General features: G+C 46.9%; 1 protein-coding gene across 16 annotated transcripts in view; it reads left to right on the forward strand.

Moving 5' to 3' along the window:
• The window catches only part of Rbfox1 (RNA binding fox-1 homolog 1), a 2144901-nt gene that overhangs the window by 460288 nt on the left and 1669088 nt on the right, over positions 1-15525 (forward strand). For all 16 annotated transcript variants that reach the window (XM_041676152.1, XM_041676159.1, XM_041676174.1 and 13 more), the window contains one exon: positions 11852-11884. In XM_041676152.1, the coding sequence (XP_041532086.1) occupies positions 11852-11884 (33 nt within the window). The remainder of the gene's footprint in view (positions 1-11851; positions 11885-15525) is intronic.

Here is a 15525-nt window from a genome sequence, read left to right on the forward strand (position 1 = left end):
AGAACCACATCATGCAGCCCACATAACTTCAGATCCAGGGGATGGGAACCAGAACCTTCTTCTGGACTATGGGGGCACCTGCAGTCACATGCACATGCTGTCCCCCCTTAACTAAAAATTAAAAGATTGGTATGTTTACCCCTCTTCTGACCCAAGGGTGTAATGAGCCGTTTCCACACACCTCCTCACTGAGATCCTTTAACACATGGGAAGGGTGGCTTCTCAGAAAGGACTTGAATGTCTTTAGGAGAAGGGACCGTGACCCTGTATCACTGAAAAGAGAAACATTGCCTCTGCTCACTTAGAGCCTTGGGTTATAACTGGTGCCCAGCATCTTTTGCTTTGACATCATACATCCCAGACCAGCTGTTGACTCCACTCCTGCCCACATGTTATACCCTACCCCTTTCCCAGAGTAACAACACTTCCAGGGTGGACATGCAGCATAAATTAAGGCATTTAGACCAGAGAGAAAGCATCTCAGATTATGGGATTTCACAGACTGTAACTAGAAGGAAGATCATGGAGACTCCAGCAGGGATTCCATAGCAATTCAGATCATAGCAAGAGGGCTGGGTAGAGGAGAGATGGGTTTAGACAAGGCAGCACCTCTCATTTTTACCATCTGTGACTCATGGCAAGGAAGAAAGGATCCAGGTTAGGCTACAGAGCATTGCATGCTGTGCTCTCTGGGGGAAGTCCCCGAGCCTGAATTTCTGTAGCATTGACAATGCCGTGAGGAAAAGGCCCACATGGTGGGCTCTGAGGACTTAGAGAGCAGCTAAAGCCCTCAGCACAGTGGCTGACCCACAAAATGCAGAAAACCCACGCTACCTTTCTCATCTCTTTGCTTTGTGTTGGTTGGAGTCACACAGCCTGGATTTACTGTGGGGTCACCGGTTCCTGAAGCAGGGAACATTAGGACAGTGGGTAGAAGCTCTGAAAGGACCAGCAGGAGCTAGACATTGTCTAGACAATTGCATCCTCTGCAATTGCATACTATAGAAGGCTCACAGAGCAGGAAGGAGACAGAAGCCAATGTACACTGAATATTCCAAATAATTCAACAATTTTATGCTTCCTTTAAACATTTCTGGTTTCCTTCAGCTCCCTTCCATTTGTGTGTGTGTGTGTGTGTGTGTGTGTGTGTATGCTCGTGTGGGTGTGTGCACTTGTGCGTGTGTACCCATGTACACACACATGCCTATGTATGCCTGTATATGCACATACAGAATCCAGAGGTTAGCCTCAGGCATCTTCCTCTATTGCACTCCACCTTATTTTTTGAGACAGGGTCTCTCACTGAGCCTGTAGCCCATTTCTTGCAGACAGCCTGGCCAGCAGGCCTCTAGGATCTGTCTGTTTCTGCCTCCATAGAGCTGGGAGTACAGATGCACGCCACTGTACCTGAATTTTATGTGGGTGTTTCAAATCAAAATCAGGTCTTCATGCTTGCACAGGAAGCTCCCCCACCCCAGCCATCTCCCCAGTACCTCTGATCCTCCTGTTTTAACATAGTGAGTTTGTTTCTATCCAGCTGTCCTCTGAGTAGTAGCCTTGTTCAAGTTGCTGCAGACTCTGTTTGATGATCACTTTAGTTGTTTACAATACAGGAATGGACCAGGATGCTGAACCAATCCCCTGTTGATTGACATCTAGCTTGCTTCCTATTTCCTTTTTACACTTATTTACATGTGTGTATACATGCTAAAGGACATAATTTTGTCCCATAAGCCTTTAGCTGCAATATATATATATATATATATATATATATATATATATATATATATGGTAAGGTGAGGAGGGCTCAAAAGCAAATTTATTTCTATTTCTAGATTGCCCTATAATATTGTTGATATGAAGTATCTGCTGCAAAGGGCTCGTGTGCTAAAGCCTTAGTCCCTATCTTGATCAAGAAGTTGAATGATCGAGAGATGACTGTAACATGAGGATGCTAACTTCATCAAAGGCTTAATCCACCACAAAGCTCATCGGTGAACAGTCTGTTAGGAAGTGGAGCCAAATGGAAGGAGCAGTGTGGGAGCTAGCCTCACTCTTTAATTGACCCATAAATGAGTTATTTGGCGAGTGGTTTATTAAGAGAGGAAATGTCCACAGTAGAAGTAGGGCATTGGGGCCATCCCTTTGAAAGGTATGTTCTTCCCAGACTCTTCCTCTGTTTCTCTTTTCTTCCTAGTTGACTTGATGTGAGCAGCTTTTTCATTATGCTCTTTTCCCATGATGCTCTGCCTTACCACAGGTGGTCCCATGGGCAATGGAGCCCACTGGCCATAGACTAAACCTCTGTAACCATGAAGCCAATTACATCTCTCCTCCCTGTTTCCTCGAATGTTTTGCCAGAGTGACAAAATTTATCTCGCACCCCAAGCTAAACTGTCAAACAGAACCTTCTTGGGAGCCTTTTAAAACCTTGCATCCTGGGTGGTGAGATGACTCAGTAGGGAAGCACTTCCATGCAAGCCTGCTGATTCAAGTTCAATCTCAAGAAGCCACAAAAAGCTGGAAGGAGAGAACCGAGTCCACGGAGTCCTCTTCTGACCTCCACACACACGCCTCCTCCATCATACACATAAACACTACACGCAAAGAGTAAAGAAATAAATACCCTTACATCTTGCTTTCAACAAAGGAGTCCTTAGGGGGAAAAATCCTTTTTGCTAGTGGAGTGCCACTGGAAGGGACCAGCACCAACATCCACTTCTCTTACAAGCCCAGGCCCCCATCTTCCATGTAATTAAGTATCAGGTAATGTCTCCAGCCTCCCCAGTGTCTTCCAGAATGTGCCAGAATGACTGATGGGCACATGGCAGCTCAGACACAGACACCCATCAGCTCAGGGCTGTGACTGCTCTAACCTTTCTGGTAAACAAGTTGCAAGGGCAAACCAAGGGCAGGGATTTGTGAGGCTTTCCTGATTTCCTGCCCCCAGAGTGTCTTGCTTTTACTCTCTCAGCCCTGTGACCTCCTGACCTCTCACAATTACCTCTGCACTAGATTCAAAGTGTGTTTTACCATCACAAGCAAACTGCTTTTAGGTTGCCTGCTGCCAAGATTCTGAGGTAACTGCAAGTAAATATTTCACTCCTGACAAGTGAGGGTTATCAAGAAAGATGCTGTGCATTTTCAAGGGGAGTTTTAAGAGATATGTATTCATTGGCCTTGCCTGGTGACTACAGACTTTGGTTGGGGGTGGGGTGTAGGTGGGGAGATGAATCTCATCCATGAACAGGTTCTTTTCTTTTTTTGAATACTTGTAAAATCTGGTATGAGTTTTGACAACACAGTATCTAGAACCAATCTTGGGTAAAAATGGAAGGGGAGCTGGGAAGATGACTCAATGGGTATAAAGCTCTTGTTCCAGTCATGAAGACAGGAGTTTGAATCCCTAGGACCCACTTAAATGTTGGGTGGGCATGATGGCCTGCTCCAGTCCATGTCCTTGGGAGGCAAGGGTATGGGGTCCCTGGAGAAAGCTGGCTAGCTTAATCAATGAGCTCTGAGCTCAACTGAAAGCCTGCCTCAATGAATAAGGTAAAGAGTGTTCAAATCATCTCTCCAGGGCAATTCTGGCCTCTGTCCACATGTGCATGCACATCTGCACATATGTAAATATATATGTAGGTACACTTTTCGCACACAGACATGTAATGAAAAATAGAGAAGAGAGAAATAGACAGAAAGAGACAGAGACAGAGGGAATGATAGAGATCCCAGTCTTTGATAAAGCATCCTGTAGGTGATCTCAAATGTAGGGGGTTGCTGCTCTGGGTTCCCTGGTGGGGAGCTCAGGAAAGTCATGCACAAAGCCATCCGAGTCAGAGCTGGCCGCTCTGTCTTCATTACAAACTTCATGTTCTCTTCACACCAACTCAGGAAAGCAAGGTAGGATTTGGTGTCCATTTCCAAATGAGGGGAAACAGACTCTTGGAGAGGCCACCACCTTTCCTGGGGGGGGGGTGCTCAGCTTGCTGGCCGTGAGGACTTAGACAGCTCCAGAGCGGTTCAGATGCTCTTTCTCAGCTGGACACTGGATCCAGTGCTGGGAAGACCACAGGTGACAGTAAACAAAAGTGATGGTGATCATGTGTGGTCATGCGCAGAGGGCCCAGGAACTCTCTGGCTCACAGAACCTGCTGTTTGCCATGGACCAGGGCCTGTGCCAAGCACTTCGGATGTATTATTTTGCTTAATTCTCACAACAATCTTGTGAAATGTTATAATTTTCACTTTCGAAGACTAAAATTATAGGCTTAGCAACACTAAGTACCTTTTGTATGTTTGTCTATTGTTGTATAATAAAATGCTTCCAAACCCACTAACTATTGATTACATTCAAGATTTTGTGGGCCACGGGACTGGATTAGGCTTGCTGGGCACAAGTTCTCAAGGAATATCTTGGTCGCATCCAGTTGGAAGATGGGCACTTCAGGGTGTCTCATCTACCTGGGACATCAGAAGGCAAGGCTGGAAGTTTAGACCCAGCTGGGACTGGTTTCAGGTTTTCTAGATGTGGCTTGTCCAGGATGGGTGCATTGGGACAATCAGTCTTACATTCAGAAAGTGTTCCAAGTGACACTTGTAGACAGGCCCAGTCTTCAAGGTTCCTTCCACTATAATCTCTTGGTTAAGCTCATCTGAGGGATGATGGGATGCAGGAGTTATTGACATGGATCTCAACGCTCAATGCACCAAAGAATGCGAGCTGCTTTAAGTCCCTGCACTGGCCAAAGGGACAGCACAACCAAATGGATGCAAACAAGCTTTGAACATGGCCTTGGCTTCAGAGCCATCCTCCGAGTGTCTCAGAAATCCAGGTGGACTCGTCACTTCTCTTGCTGCTGTGACAAAATCTCCTCCAAAGGCAATTTTAGGAAGGAAAACTTTTTGGCTCACAGTTTGAGGGTACAGCTCCCGGGAGGGCAGAAGTAATAGGGACAGGAGTAGGAGGTGGCTGGTTGCTCTGCATCACAGCTGGGAAGCAGGGAGAGGTGGAAGCTGCCACTCAACCTTCATTCCTTTGCGTTCAGTTCAGGACTCCAGCCTGTGTTTAGGGCAGGCCTTCTTCCCTCAGTTTACCCTCTCTAAAAACACCTTCACAGACCTGTTCCAAGGTTTGCTAGGAAATCCTAAAAACATCAAGTTGACAGTGAAGATGAACCATTATATCAGTTAATGAGGCCACTGCAGGTGGAAGCTGAACCACAGATAAAGCTGTGCCGTAAGTGGATGCCGAACAATAGGTGGATGCTGGGCCACACACGAGGGTATACTGTGGAGACTGGACAGGGGCTGCCGCTTATTCCCAATATTCCCACTGGGAAGGCTTCCCAAGGCAAGGCTCACAGAGGACTCCTCAAGGTCACCCAGTTTCTGACAGGCAGGACCTCCACTTGTCTTATTACCCAACCGGAAGTCTTTTTAAGCTTCACTATGTTTTCATGGCAGGGCAACTAGTGGTGTTTATACCAATGACAACCACCCAGAGATTCCACCAGTCCAATCAGAGTTGACTCAAGTTCACGGAGAAAGCCCATCCTGGTGACTTTATTCCCAGTGACTTTTCAGAGTCAGGAAGTCAGACATTTCCCATTATTTCAAAATGAATCAAGAGGGCATCCTGCCGCCCCGGTGACAAGGGCTGGGATGTAACCCAGCAGCACCAAGTTCACATTACTGTTACATTAGGCCCATACCTCAAACCCAACTCCCCTGTGGCTTCCCTTGAACCTACTGGAAACTCACAGGTTCTCACTGGGAATGAAGAAAAATTGCCTAATATCCTCCAGTGAATCCCACTGGTGAAGTCTGGCCAGCATGGTGGGGTGGAAAAGACGAGCTTTACGGTATATTTATGAGATTTGAGTTCTACCCTGAACTAGATGGGATGGGGCCGGAGGCTTGTGTCTGAGAGTGACAACAGGCTTCTAAATCCACCTGAGACATCAAAAATCAAAAGAGCAAAGTAAAGCTGAAGAAACCAGGCAAGCAGGAGCCCCCATACGTGGACGTTCATGCATATGCTGGTGTTAGGCCTGGCGGCCTAGCAAAGATTATCAGCAGACTCCAGGACATGGCAACTTAACACTTTTATTTGGATGATTATCAGCAGAAGAGATCATATCCATGATTATGTCCTCCTGGGCCCTTCCCCTGAAAGTCTTCTAAGGTAACATTCTGGCTTTATAGGCAAAGGGTTACCTGTTCAGTGCAGCAGTGACATTTGCTGATGGGGAGAGAGATCTGAAGGCCTAGCCAGCCAGGGCGTAAGAAAGGATGTGATAATTCTGTCTTCTTACCTGGCAGGCCACATGCAGTAGCATTCACCAAGTCATAAGGACCCAGAAGTGAATGCTGGAGCATGGGAGGGGAAGACATACAGAGGGTCCGCATCCATCAATGAGATGGGGATGGGAGAATGTCCCGCTGAGGAATGTGAGATGCTGGCGTGGGCAGAGATTTCTGGGTTGGAGCATGGCCAAGCTGTGCAGAGAGCAGCATCTCTCATTGTGGAGACCCAGGGCTCAGCTCACCGTTCCTCCGCTAGCCAGAGAAGTAATTAAGCCTCTTTGATCTTATCTGGGCTGTTTACAGTGAGCTCCATCCAGTGTGATAACACGTTCCCCCCTGTGCTTAAATCCTTTCAAGTTTCTGTCCTGTGGGACCAAGGGACCTGTGCACTTGGGGTGCACAGGCTTCGGAGAGATGCCACAGGCTATTGGCATAGAAGGTCATGTGACAGAGAGACTTGCGAGGGGGCCCCAGACGGTGTTTAGAAATGTATGGAGTGAGACCAGGTGACTGGCTGAACCTTCTCTTCCTCAACAGCAGTGGATTCAAGCCTGGTGTCTATGAATCTTTGGGTCCAAAATGTCTGTCCCGACGTCTCTTCTAATGTCAGAGCTGGGTTCCATTCCAGCTTCTGAGACTTCCAGTGTCAGGTGAGGTAAAGGCTTCAGGTCCCCCGTCTTGGTTTCCCTGTCTGTGGATGGGACACGGCAGTGTGTTTTGGAGGTGAGAGTTGAAATGGAATCATAGACAAGTTCTTAGCACAAGGGAAGAGGGGCGCCTTCATGTTGGGATTTCAAAGACAAGTCGGAAACTGGAGGAGAGCAAGGAAAATGATTAAAGGGATCAGGAAACGCCGGAACAAAGCACTCCCTCCTGTCCTGCTGGGACTTTCCCATGTCCCTTCTGTGCCCTGTGCTGGTCCGCAGAATGGCCCACCAGCAGCAGGCCTCTAATCAGATCAGCCCCCCACTGCACGTTCTCTGATGGCTGCTGCCTTGCCCAAGATCAAAGCCAAGGGCTGCAGCCCGCCGTCTTTTAAAGAGCTCTCATCCCACGGGCCGCTGTGGTTCATTTTCCTGTGTCCGGTATGCACTCAGCCATCATGGTGCAGGAAGGCCGTAGGTCTGTGGGTGTACCTTTCTTAGGAAGCCTGGAGCAGGGAGCACTGGAAATGAATACTCAGATTGATCACGTTTTGCCATTTGTTCCTTAGTGTGTGTGTCCGAAGTGTGATCATAGGTCACAGATAAGACACGGCTTCTCTCCAGTTGACCCCAGCCCCACTGCGCTGTATTGCTTTCCTATGTGCATTGTTTTCTTCTGAGTGCATGCATACGTGCCCGTGCATGTGGGGGCCAGAAGACAAGCTCAGCTCACAGTCTTCTGATGTCGTCCACCTTGCTTGCTGACATAAGTTCTCTAATCTCTCTAGAATTCTCCAAGTAGTTGGATGGCTAGAAAGTCCCAGGGAGCCATCTGTTTCCACTTCTGTTTGGAGATTGTCAGTGTATGACACCATACCTAACATTTTTTTTTTTGTTTTTTGTTTTTTTGGTTCCTGTCCGGGAACTAGCTCTTGTAGACCAGGCTGGCCTTGAACTCACAGAGATCCGCCTGCCTCTGCCTCCCATTTGTGCTGGGATTAAAGGGGTGCACCACCACCGCCCGGCTCATGCCTAACATTTTTAGATGGGTTCCAGGACCTCATAGCTGCCAGCGATCACTTCACTGACTGAACTATCTAACTTCGTGCCTTACTTGGTACAGTGTGGTGTGCCACTGTGTAGGATCAGGTGAGGGAGTCGTTTTTATTCATCTCCGTCATGATTAAGAAAAGAAACCCCAGGGTTCCTAAAAGGCCTCTTACTAATAGTGTTAGGCCGTGTTTTCTTTCTTGCTTTGAATTTGAGTTTCGCTTTTTAAACAAATGCATTCTCTGTTGGAATGTTTCGAACAGCTGGAAGAAAGGAAAAGCCCCTGTCACTTTCTGGGATGCACCAAGTCCCAGTAAAGTTCCAGGTTGTTCTTCAGAGATGACTCTTTCATCAGCTTGGTGTGTATCCTACATATTCCTTTCAGGCAGGTGTTTGTGTGGGGAAGGATGAATCATGTTTAGAGACATTAGCTGCATTAGTATTTGTTCCTGTCTTATGCTTGCACTGTGGAGTGCACCTTTCTTCTAGTGTGTGTGTGTGTGTGTGTGTGTGTGTGTGTGTGTGTGTGTGCATGTATTGCACGCCTGTATCTGTGTGCACGTACACCTGTGGAGACATTGCATCATATTTGAAAATAAAGATACCTCACTGTTTATTGGACTTGCAAGCCTGCCTAGCCTTTTGGCATTCAATTCGAATTTATCATCTAACCAAACTTACCCTTGAGAACCACGCAATAGCACCATGGAAAGAAGCCCCCAGGATGAGGCTTCAGAATGTTTAAGTTTACAGTTGTGTCAAGTCACATTCACAGCTGTCCTGGGCCACACGCTCCCTGCGGTGGCGGGTTGGAAGCAGGCTGGATTGTAAACTCCGTGTTCAGCAGCCACTTCTAGGGTACTTGGCCTTTATTTGTCTGGAGCCACATGTTGCCTGTTAAAAGCTGCTGAAAATGGCTTTAGTTGGGGTAAAGAAATCTCTAGTTCCACATAAGCTCAGCTGCTTTGATCATCTTGTCCCCTTAGAGGTGGCTGAGCGTGTACCCCTATATTTTAGCCTCTATAGAATTTTGACCACGCTAGGATCACATTAGCCCTTGTGACAGGAGCTGTGTGCAAGCTTCTCCATATTAGTATGTTTTGCAGTAATTACAAAGAGCGGGGTTGCTGTTTGGGGGGGGGGGGTGATCAAGGGTTTTTGCATCAGGAAATGCACACAGAAAGCATACACAGATGATGAAGTGCAGGAAATCAGAGGAGTCGGCTGAGGACTGTGCAGTCCTTGTTTGTGTGTGGAGAGAGAAGCTGAGTCTGCCTGAAACCTGCAGCTGTTGAACGTCAGATTTATCCCTCATTACTCCCCTTGGGGGAGCACAGGGAAAAGCATATGCATGCACACACACACACACACACACACACACACACACACACACACGAGGCTATGCAGCTGAGGGATCTCCTGTACTTTAGGAATGTGGTAATAGTTGCAGCATCCCAGATTCTTCCAGAGCTCTGCAGGGAGGGAGGCATGATATAACTCTGACCCGTGACCATCACTTTCCCTTATGGTGCTTTCCCCAGACCACAGCCTATCAGACATTTGGCCATGGCTCACAGGCTCTGGAGGCTAGGCCCTGGCTTGGAAAGCTAATGAGACATGAAAGCATCTCTGTGGGAAGGGAGTTATGTCTGCTCCCCTCCCCATCTGGGGCAGATGGCTTTGGGGAGGGTTGACGCCTTCCTCATGAGTGTGGATGGGGCAGTGTTGTGGCAGGCTGTGACAGGGCTAGCTGCCGGCAGGCTGGTCCGCTAAGTCAGGGACTGTGCCTTCCTAAGCCCTTTGCTGGAGTCACAGTCAATGTCCAAGTTGGCTGCTGTGGAGTTACGCAGACAGGCAGCTTTCACACAGCAGTGGGGACTTGTGGTTCTGTAGGTCTCACAAGAGCTGTTGGGGTTACAGGTGGCTGCCTTCCACTGTGTCCCTATATGACCTCTCTTAGTTTGGGTGTGGGTGTGGACAGAAAGCAAGGCCTCTGGTGTGTTATTATATGGCCACTAATCCCAGCAGAGACTTTTCCCCTGATATAACATCAGTGGACAGTGTGGTCATTTTCTAAGGTTTCACCTCCATTTATTTTCACACAAGGGTTAGGACATCAATGTGTGATTTTGGAGAGTTTAATTCAGTTATAATTCAGTGTACACCGAGGTTATTAGCACTTTTGATTTTAGATCCCCCACATTGTGTTGGAGATCAAATCAGGGCATCACCTGTGCTAAGCGAGTGCTCTACCTTGAGATAGATCCCTAACCTCTTGTTATATTTTATCACAAGGCTTGGTCTCATTAAGTTGCCAGACTTCCCTCAGATGCCCTTTGTAGCCCAGGAAGGCCATAACTTCTGCTTCTCCCACCCCAGCTTTCTGATAAGTTAGAAAGACAGACACGCAGCACTGGACCAGCTGGTAAACTGTTTGCTCTGAGAGTGTGAAGGGCTGCATTTGGTGTCCAAAACTCATCTTTAAAAAATAAAATCTGTGTATGGTGGCGCATGCTTATAATTCAAGCTCTGAGGAGGTGGAAATGCATGGATCCCTGGGGCCTTTTGTCTGTCTGGTCCAGTTTGGTTGACAAGTCCCAGGCCCCAATGAGAGATCCTGTCTCCAAGACTGAGGAGGATGGTGCCAAGGGATTGACCTCCACACATGCGTGCTCACATATGCGCTCACACAACACACATACATATTCATAAAACACAACAACATAATAATATGGACCTGGAGAGCTCTCAGCGCCCACAAGGCAGCTCATAACTGCCTGTAACTCCAATTCCAGAGGGCCCAATGTCCTCTTCTGACATCCACAGACAACTGCACACACATCACACACACACACACACACACACACACACACACACACAGAGGCATGCACACATGTACACATGCACACATGTGCGAACACTTATGAATCAATCATACAAAATCCTAATAGCCCCTAGAAAGGGGATCCTTTCACTATGACTACTGTGAGCTCAGTGGCTGGTGTCCCTTTCTGAAATTCCTGTATGCTGTGGGCTTCTGGGTAGGAGCTTGAGGTGCCTTTATTTTGGGATCAAATTTAATTCTCTCCACTTAATAACTTTCAGATCTTGGGGAAAGTTACCTAAAGTTTCCTAAGCCCTGGCATTCTCATCTATGAAGAGGGAATAATAAAAGTTATTCTGGGGTTAAATGAGGGGGAAAGTCATGATGAATTTGGCACAAAACCTGTCAGGACTCCTTACTGCACAGCGTTGCGAAGCACTTTGCTAACAAAGGGGCTGCAGTTGTTGTTGGCACTGTAGCTCTCATAAGGAACTTAAGGAACAAAATGCCCTCAGAAATGATGTTAATGAAAAGGAATTGCCACCACTGCTGTTGGCTCCTCGGTGTTCATTTTATCCCCACTGCGCTGCTTTGCACACGGCTTTTACCCTTTTGCTTCCAGGCAAGCTTGGTATAATGTGTTGAAAATACTAATTATGCTCTTCACCTTTTCACAAGACTTCAAATATGAAACTCTTGTTGCTTTACTTGGTGAAGTGGTGTGTGTGTGTGTGTGTGTGTGTGTGTGCCTGTGTGAGTGTCTGTGTCCCCATGGTATGTTTATATGCCTATGTGTCTCTCTAAAAACTTGTGTATATGTGTGTGCAACTCTAGGTCTGTGTATATGTTTGTGCCTGTGTGTGCACGCATGTTTGTAAGCATGTGTCTGCATATGTTCTTGTGGGTTGTCCCCTAGTCCCCTCCGGTTATAACAAATTATTGATACCAGTTCCTTTAGAAAGACAATTAATGCAATTACCTTCCTGTTGAATCGATACTAATGTCTTTTTTCTTTAATGTGCAGGTTTTGGTGAGTCCTGCTGCTGGCCAAGCTGAGGTAGGAAACATGGCTTTGCTGTCTTTGGGGACATTTTGAAGTGGGTTTCTTCTTTGGAGAGAACTGAGCTTCCTGGATGTGCTTCTTCTCCTTAGACTTGGTGTTTAGGTTTGCTGTCTGCGGCAAGCTTTCTGTGGTGCTGGGCTGGCCTAACCCCTTGCTCACAGAGCAGGCTCTTAACATCCTATAATGGTGGTGGGGATTTGGAAGATGATTTCTGAGAACACGAAAAGGATGATGGCAGTCACTGCCCAGGTAGTTTACAGGGAGCACAATGCATAGCTCCATGATTAAATACCTATCATGACCTCAATAGCACAGAAATGCTTTCATTGTTTTAATTATTGTGATGTAAAATACTCAGAAAAATCTTGAGCTAAAGCTGCTGCCACCATGTCTGTTTCATAGACAGGTAAACAGAGACTAAGGAACCCTCAAACTTTCCAAGCCTCATTCAATGAAGGAATGAATCTGCGCCATGTTTGTCAGGGTGCAGTGTTGAGCTCTGATTGCTATGATGTGTAAGCCACCTAGGTTATGGCCTGGTGCACAGGTCGTGTTCAGTATGTCCCTACTTTGCTACTTACTAAGGGCCGCTTCTAAACACTAGGCCACAAGAAGGCTTCCTGTCGTCCTGTCGTCAGCACCAGGGACAGCGGCCTGCTTCTTTGGCTCCAGCCCAAACACACCGCCGCTCCTCCCCCTTCCCAAGGCCTGCTCTCACCTTTTTGCCACACAGGACAACTTAAAACAGTCAACTGATGGAAGACAAACAAACAACAACAATAATAAAAATAACCCCTTTCCTGTCCCCCCTTTTCCATTTTCTAGCAGCCTTCTGTGGGGAAACATTTACCACTATAGCCTTGATTAAAGAGTATTGGTTGGGAAGGCAGAAATACTTTGTGTCCTGATTGAAATGATGTTTAAGGACTTGACAAGCCTGCATCTACTGGCAGAGCTAGGGAAAATGTGTGCTGCTGCCCACCAACAGACACAGGCAGGGACCTTCTTGGAAGTTTTATTCTCATAGCTCCATGCTGGAAGTGGCTCATGCCCATTAACCAGTTCATAAACCCATCATGGTGAGGGATGCAGTGGAATGCAGGGCCACAATCCAGAATCAGCCACAGGTATGAGAAACAGCCTTAGGAACCACGGAGATGGACTGCTGGATGAGGAAGCACCTGGAAGGAATGGAGGAGGTACCCTGGGTTCTGTCATTTGCACACACAAGAAAACAGGCAGCACTCATCTCAAGTGATAAACTAAAGAGGGCCTCGGGAGGGGTCTTTCTGGGTGGTGGGGATGCCCTACAGCATCTTTAGGGTTTGGTGAGATGGCTAACTTCCGTGTGTAAAATGGATGGGTTTACGTTTAACGTGGGTGTGTTTTGGTATGTAGTTTGTAGAACTGGGCAAAATGAATTTGTTGGGAAAATAGAAAGAAGGGAAGGAGGACTGTGAAGAAGAGGAGAGAGAGGGAAGAAGGCAAGATGGGAGGGAAGGAAGGGGAGGGAGGGAGGTGAGAAATGGGTGTGAAGGAAGGGAATAGTCTTTCATGGCTGTGGAAAAAACACTAGGAATGGTGGTGGGAGATTTGCCTTGACCTCAGTTTCACAGGATTCATTCTGAGGCCATGTTTTAGGGCAGGACATCACGGCAGCAGGGTGTGGTAGACAAGCAGCTGTCCACGTATGAAGTAGAGGTTGGGGCCAGAATAGAGGGTTGGGGAGAATGAAGAGTGTGAGTACCCAGAACACAGGTGAAATCTCAGAGCAAGCGCAGTTCACTTACTCATCCGCCGATTCCTTCATTTATCTGCTGAGCTTCCCTCCTCCAGGTAGAATATATATTTTATACAGAGCCTCCTGTTTTCCTAACTGTTGTTTTGAAGTCTGAGTTGTCACTGTTGCAGCTAAAACATATTTGTTTTTCACTACTGTAGGGAGGTAACATTTTATTAATTGAATTTCTAATGGCAATTCATCAAAGCAAATAGTCCCTATTATTTAATGTGAGATTTAAATCCATGAGCAAACGGCATTTTCTTGTGTTCTTGTAGGTGAATAACAATAGATTAGGGAGCGGCATCGGTGTGGCCCTTTGCTGTCTCCAATCACAGTTTGGTTTTATTTTTTGCCTAAGTACAGACAAACAGTTGTAATTTAAGCAGAACAGACTCTACCTGTGGCAGAGACATGGGTTAAAGGGAAACAAAAAGAATTACAAGCCTGCAGAATGAGTGTGTGAATGGCTTCGCTAGCTCTCTTTTCTCTCTGCAGATTGACAGCGAATATGTGAATAACGTTTGCTAAATCCGGACTCAGGAAACATGACAGCAAGCTGTCTGTGCCAATAACTCCTCACGGCATATGCCACCCCTCCCTCACCACACACAGTTTTAATAAGACACCACACAGGCTATGGAGAGACATTAAAACCCTGCCGACGGAAAAGCTTTATCTTCCAACCAAATTCTGTGCCTTGCAACATTGACGACAGCTGAAGAATTTATCTTAAATTCCCTCTGCTAGCTGCAGAGCGCATGGCCTCTTTGTCCCCAAGCAGCCTGTAAGAACCAAACTAAGATGTCACATACATAATATAACAGATAAATGGCCCAATTTCCACACACACAAGACGGATGGAGTGCAGGTTCAGCACATACATATTTGCACGTTAATTGGCCCTGCGTGGATCTGTTTTGAACCTAAGTTGCAACTGCATGGCTCCCAGGTTCCTTCCCCTCAGGAATCATTAAGCCTGCTTTATCACACAAATGCATACACATTTCCCCCTATTGATCGTCATGCAGCTTGCCCTGCTGAGAGAGAAACTGGGTTACCTGGGCTCAGCCATTGCACTGAAAGTGTTTCTGTTGGCCTCTCAAACACAGACTGCATGGAAACACAAAGATCTGAGACCCAGCCCACGTTGGCTCTGCTGACAGCCAGACAAAGGACTCTGCTGGCCAGGATGTTTGGGGGAAAAAAAGAGAAATTATTCTCTTTCAGTTAACAGTTGTTTTTTTATTTTGCTTCGCCTTAGCGATCGCCTGTTGATAGTTTAATAGTACTATAGACCCAGTGGAGGGCCTCCATTTTGATAAATGGGACAGCTTCTGTTTGAGGGCAGAGCAGTCGAACTGGATTGATTGATATTACCGTTTTGTTAGCCCGAATAATTGCAGTGGCAAACAGCACAGGTGGTGATCACAGTGGCTCTGGGTGAAGTGGGTGGAATGTCCCTCCTACTGATTTTCTTCTCTTCCTTTCAAAAAGAAACTCAATTCCAGGCCAAGGAATCATTTGTTTTTTTCTGTTTCAAGTCTGTGCCTCAAGAAAGCTAATCAGGGGCTGAGAGCCAATTAGAAGTTGTCTGGGCTCCTTGAGAAGAGGCCACAATATTCAAGAAGGGGCTGAGCTTCCATTGCTCTGAGCAGCCCAACTCTGGCCATCTGATTCACTGGGGAGTGCAGCACTTCTCACAAGGAACAAGTGAGCTCCGCTTTAGGGTGGCAGGGGTTGGAATCTGTGTCTCATGGAGGAGTTCCTGGTTTACAGCAGACCCCTTATGGAGCCAAAGTCAATCACTCACCTAGTCGTTTCTCTGCCAAGTGTGGTGGTGATTCTCACACAG

This window comes from Microtus oregoni, unplaced genomic scaffold, assembly GCF_018167655.1.
Source record: "Microtus oregoni isolate MIOR12 unplaced genomic scaffold, Mior012 000027F_ref0000203, whole genome shotgun sequence".
Lineage (NCBI taxonomy): Eukaryota > Metazoa > Chordata > Mammalia > Rodentia > Cricetidae > Microtus > Microtus oregoni.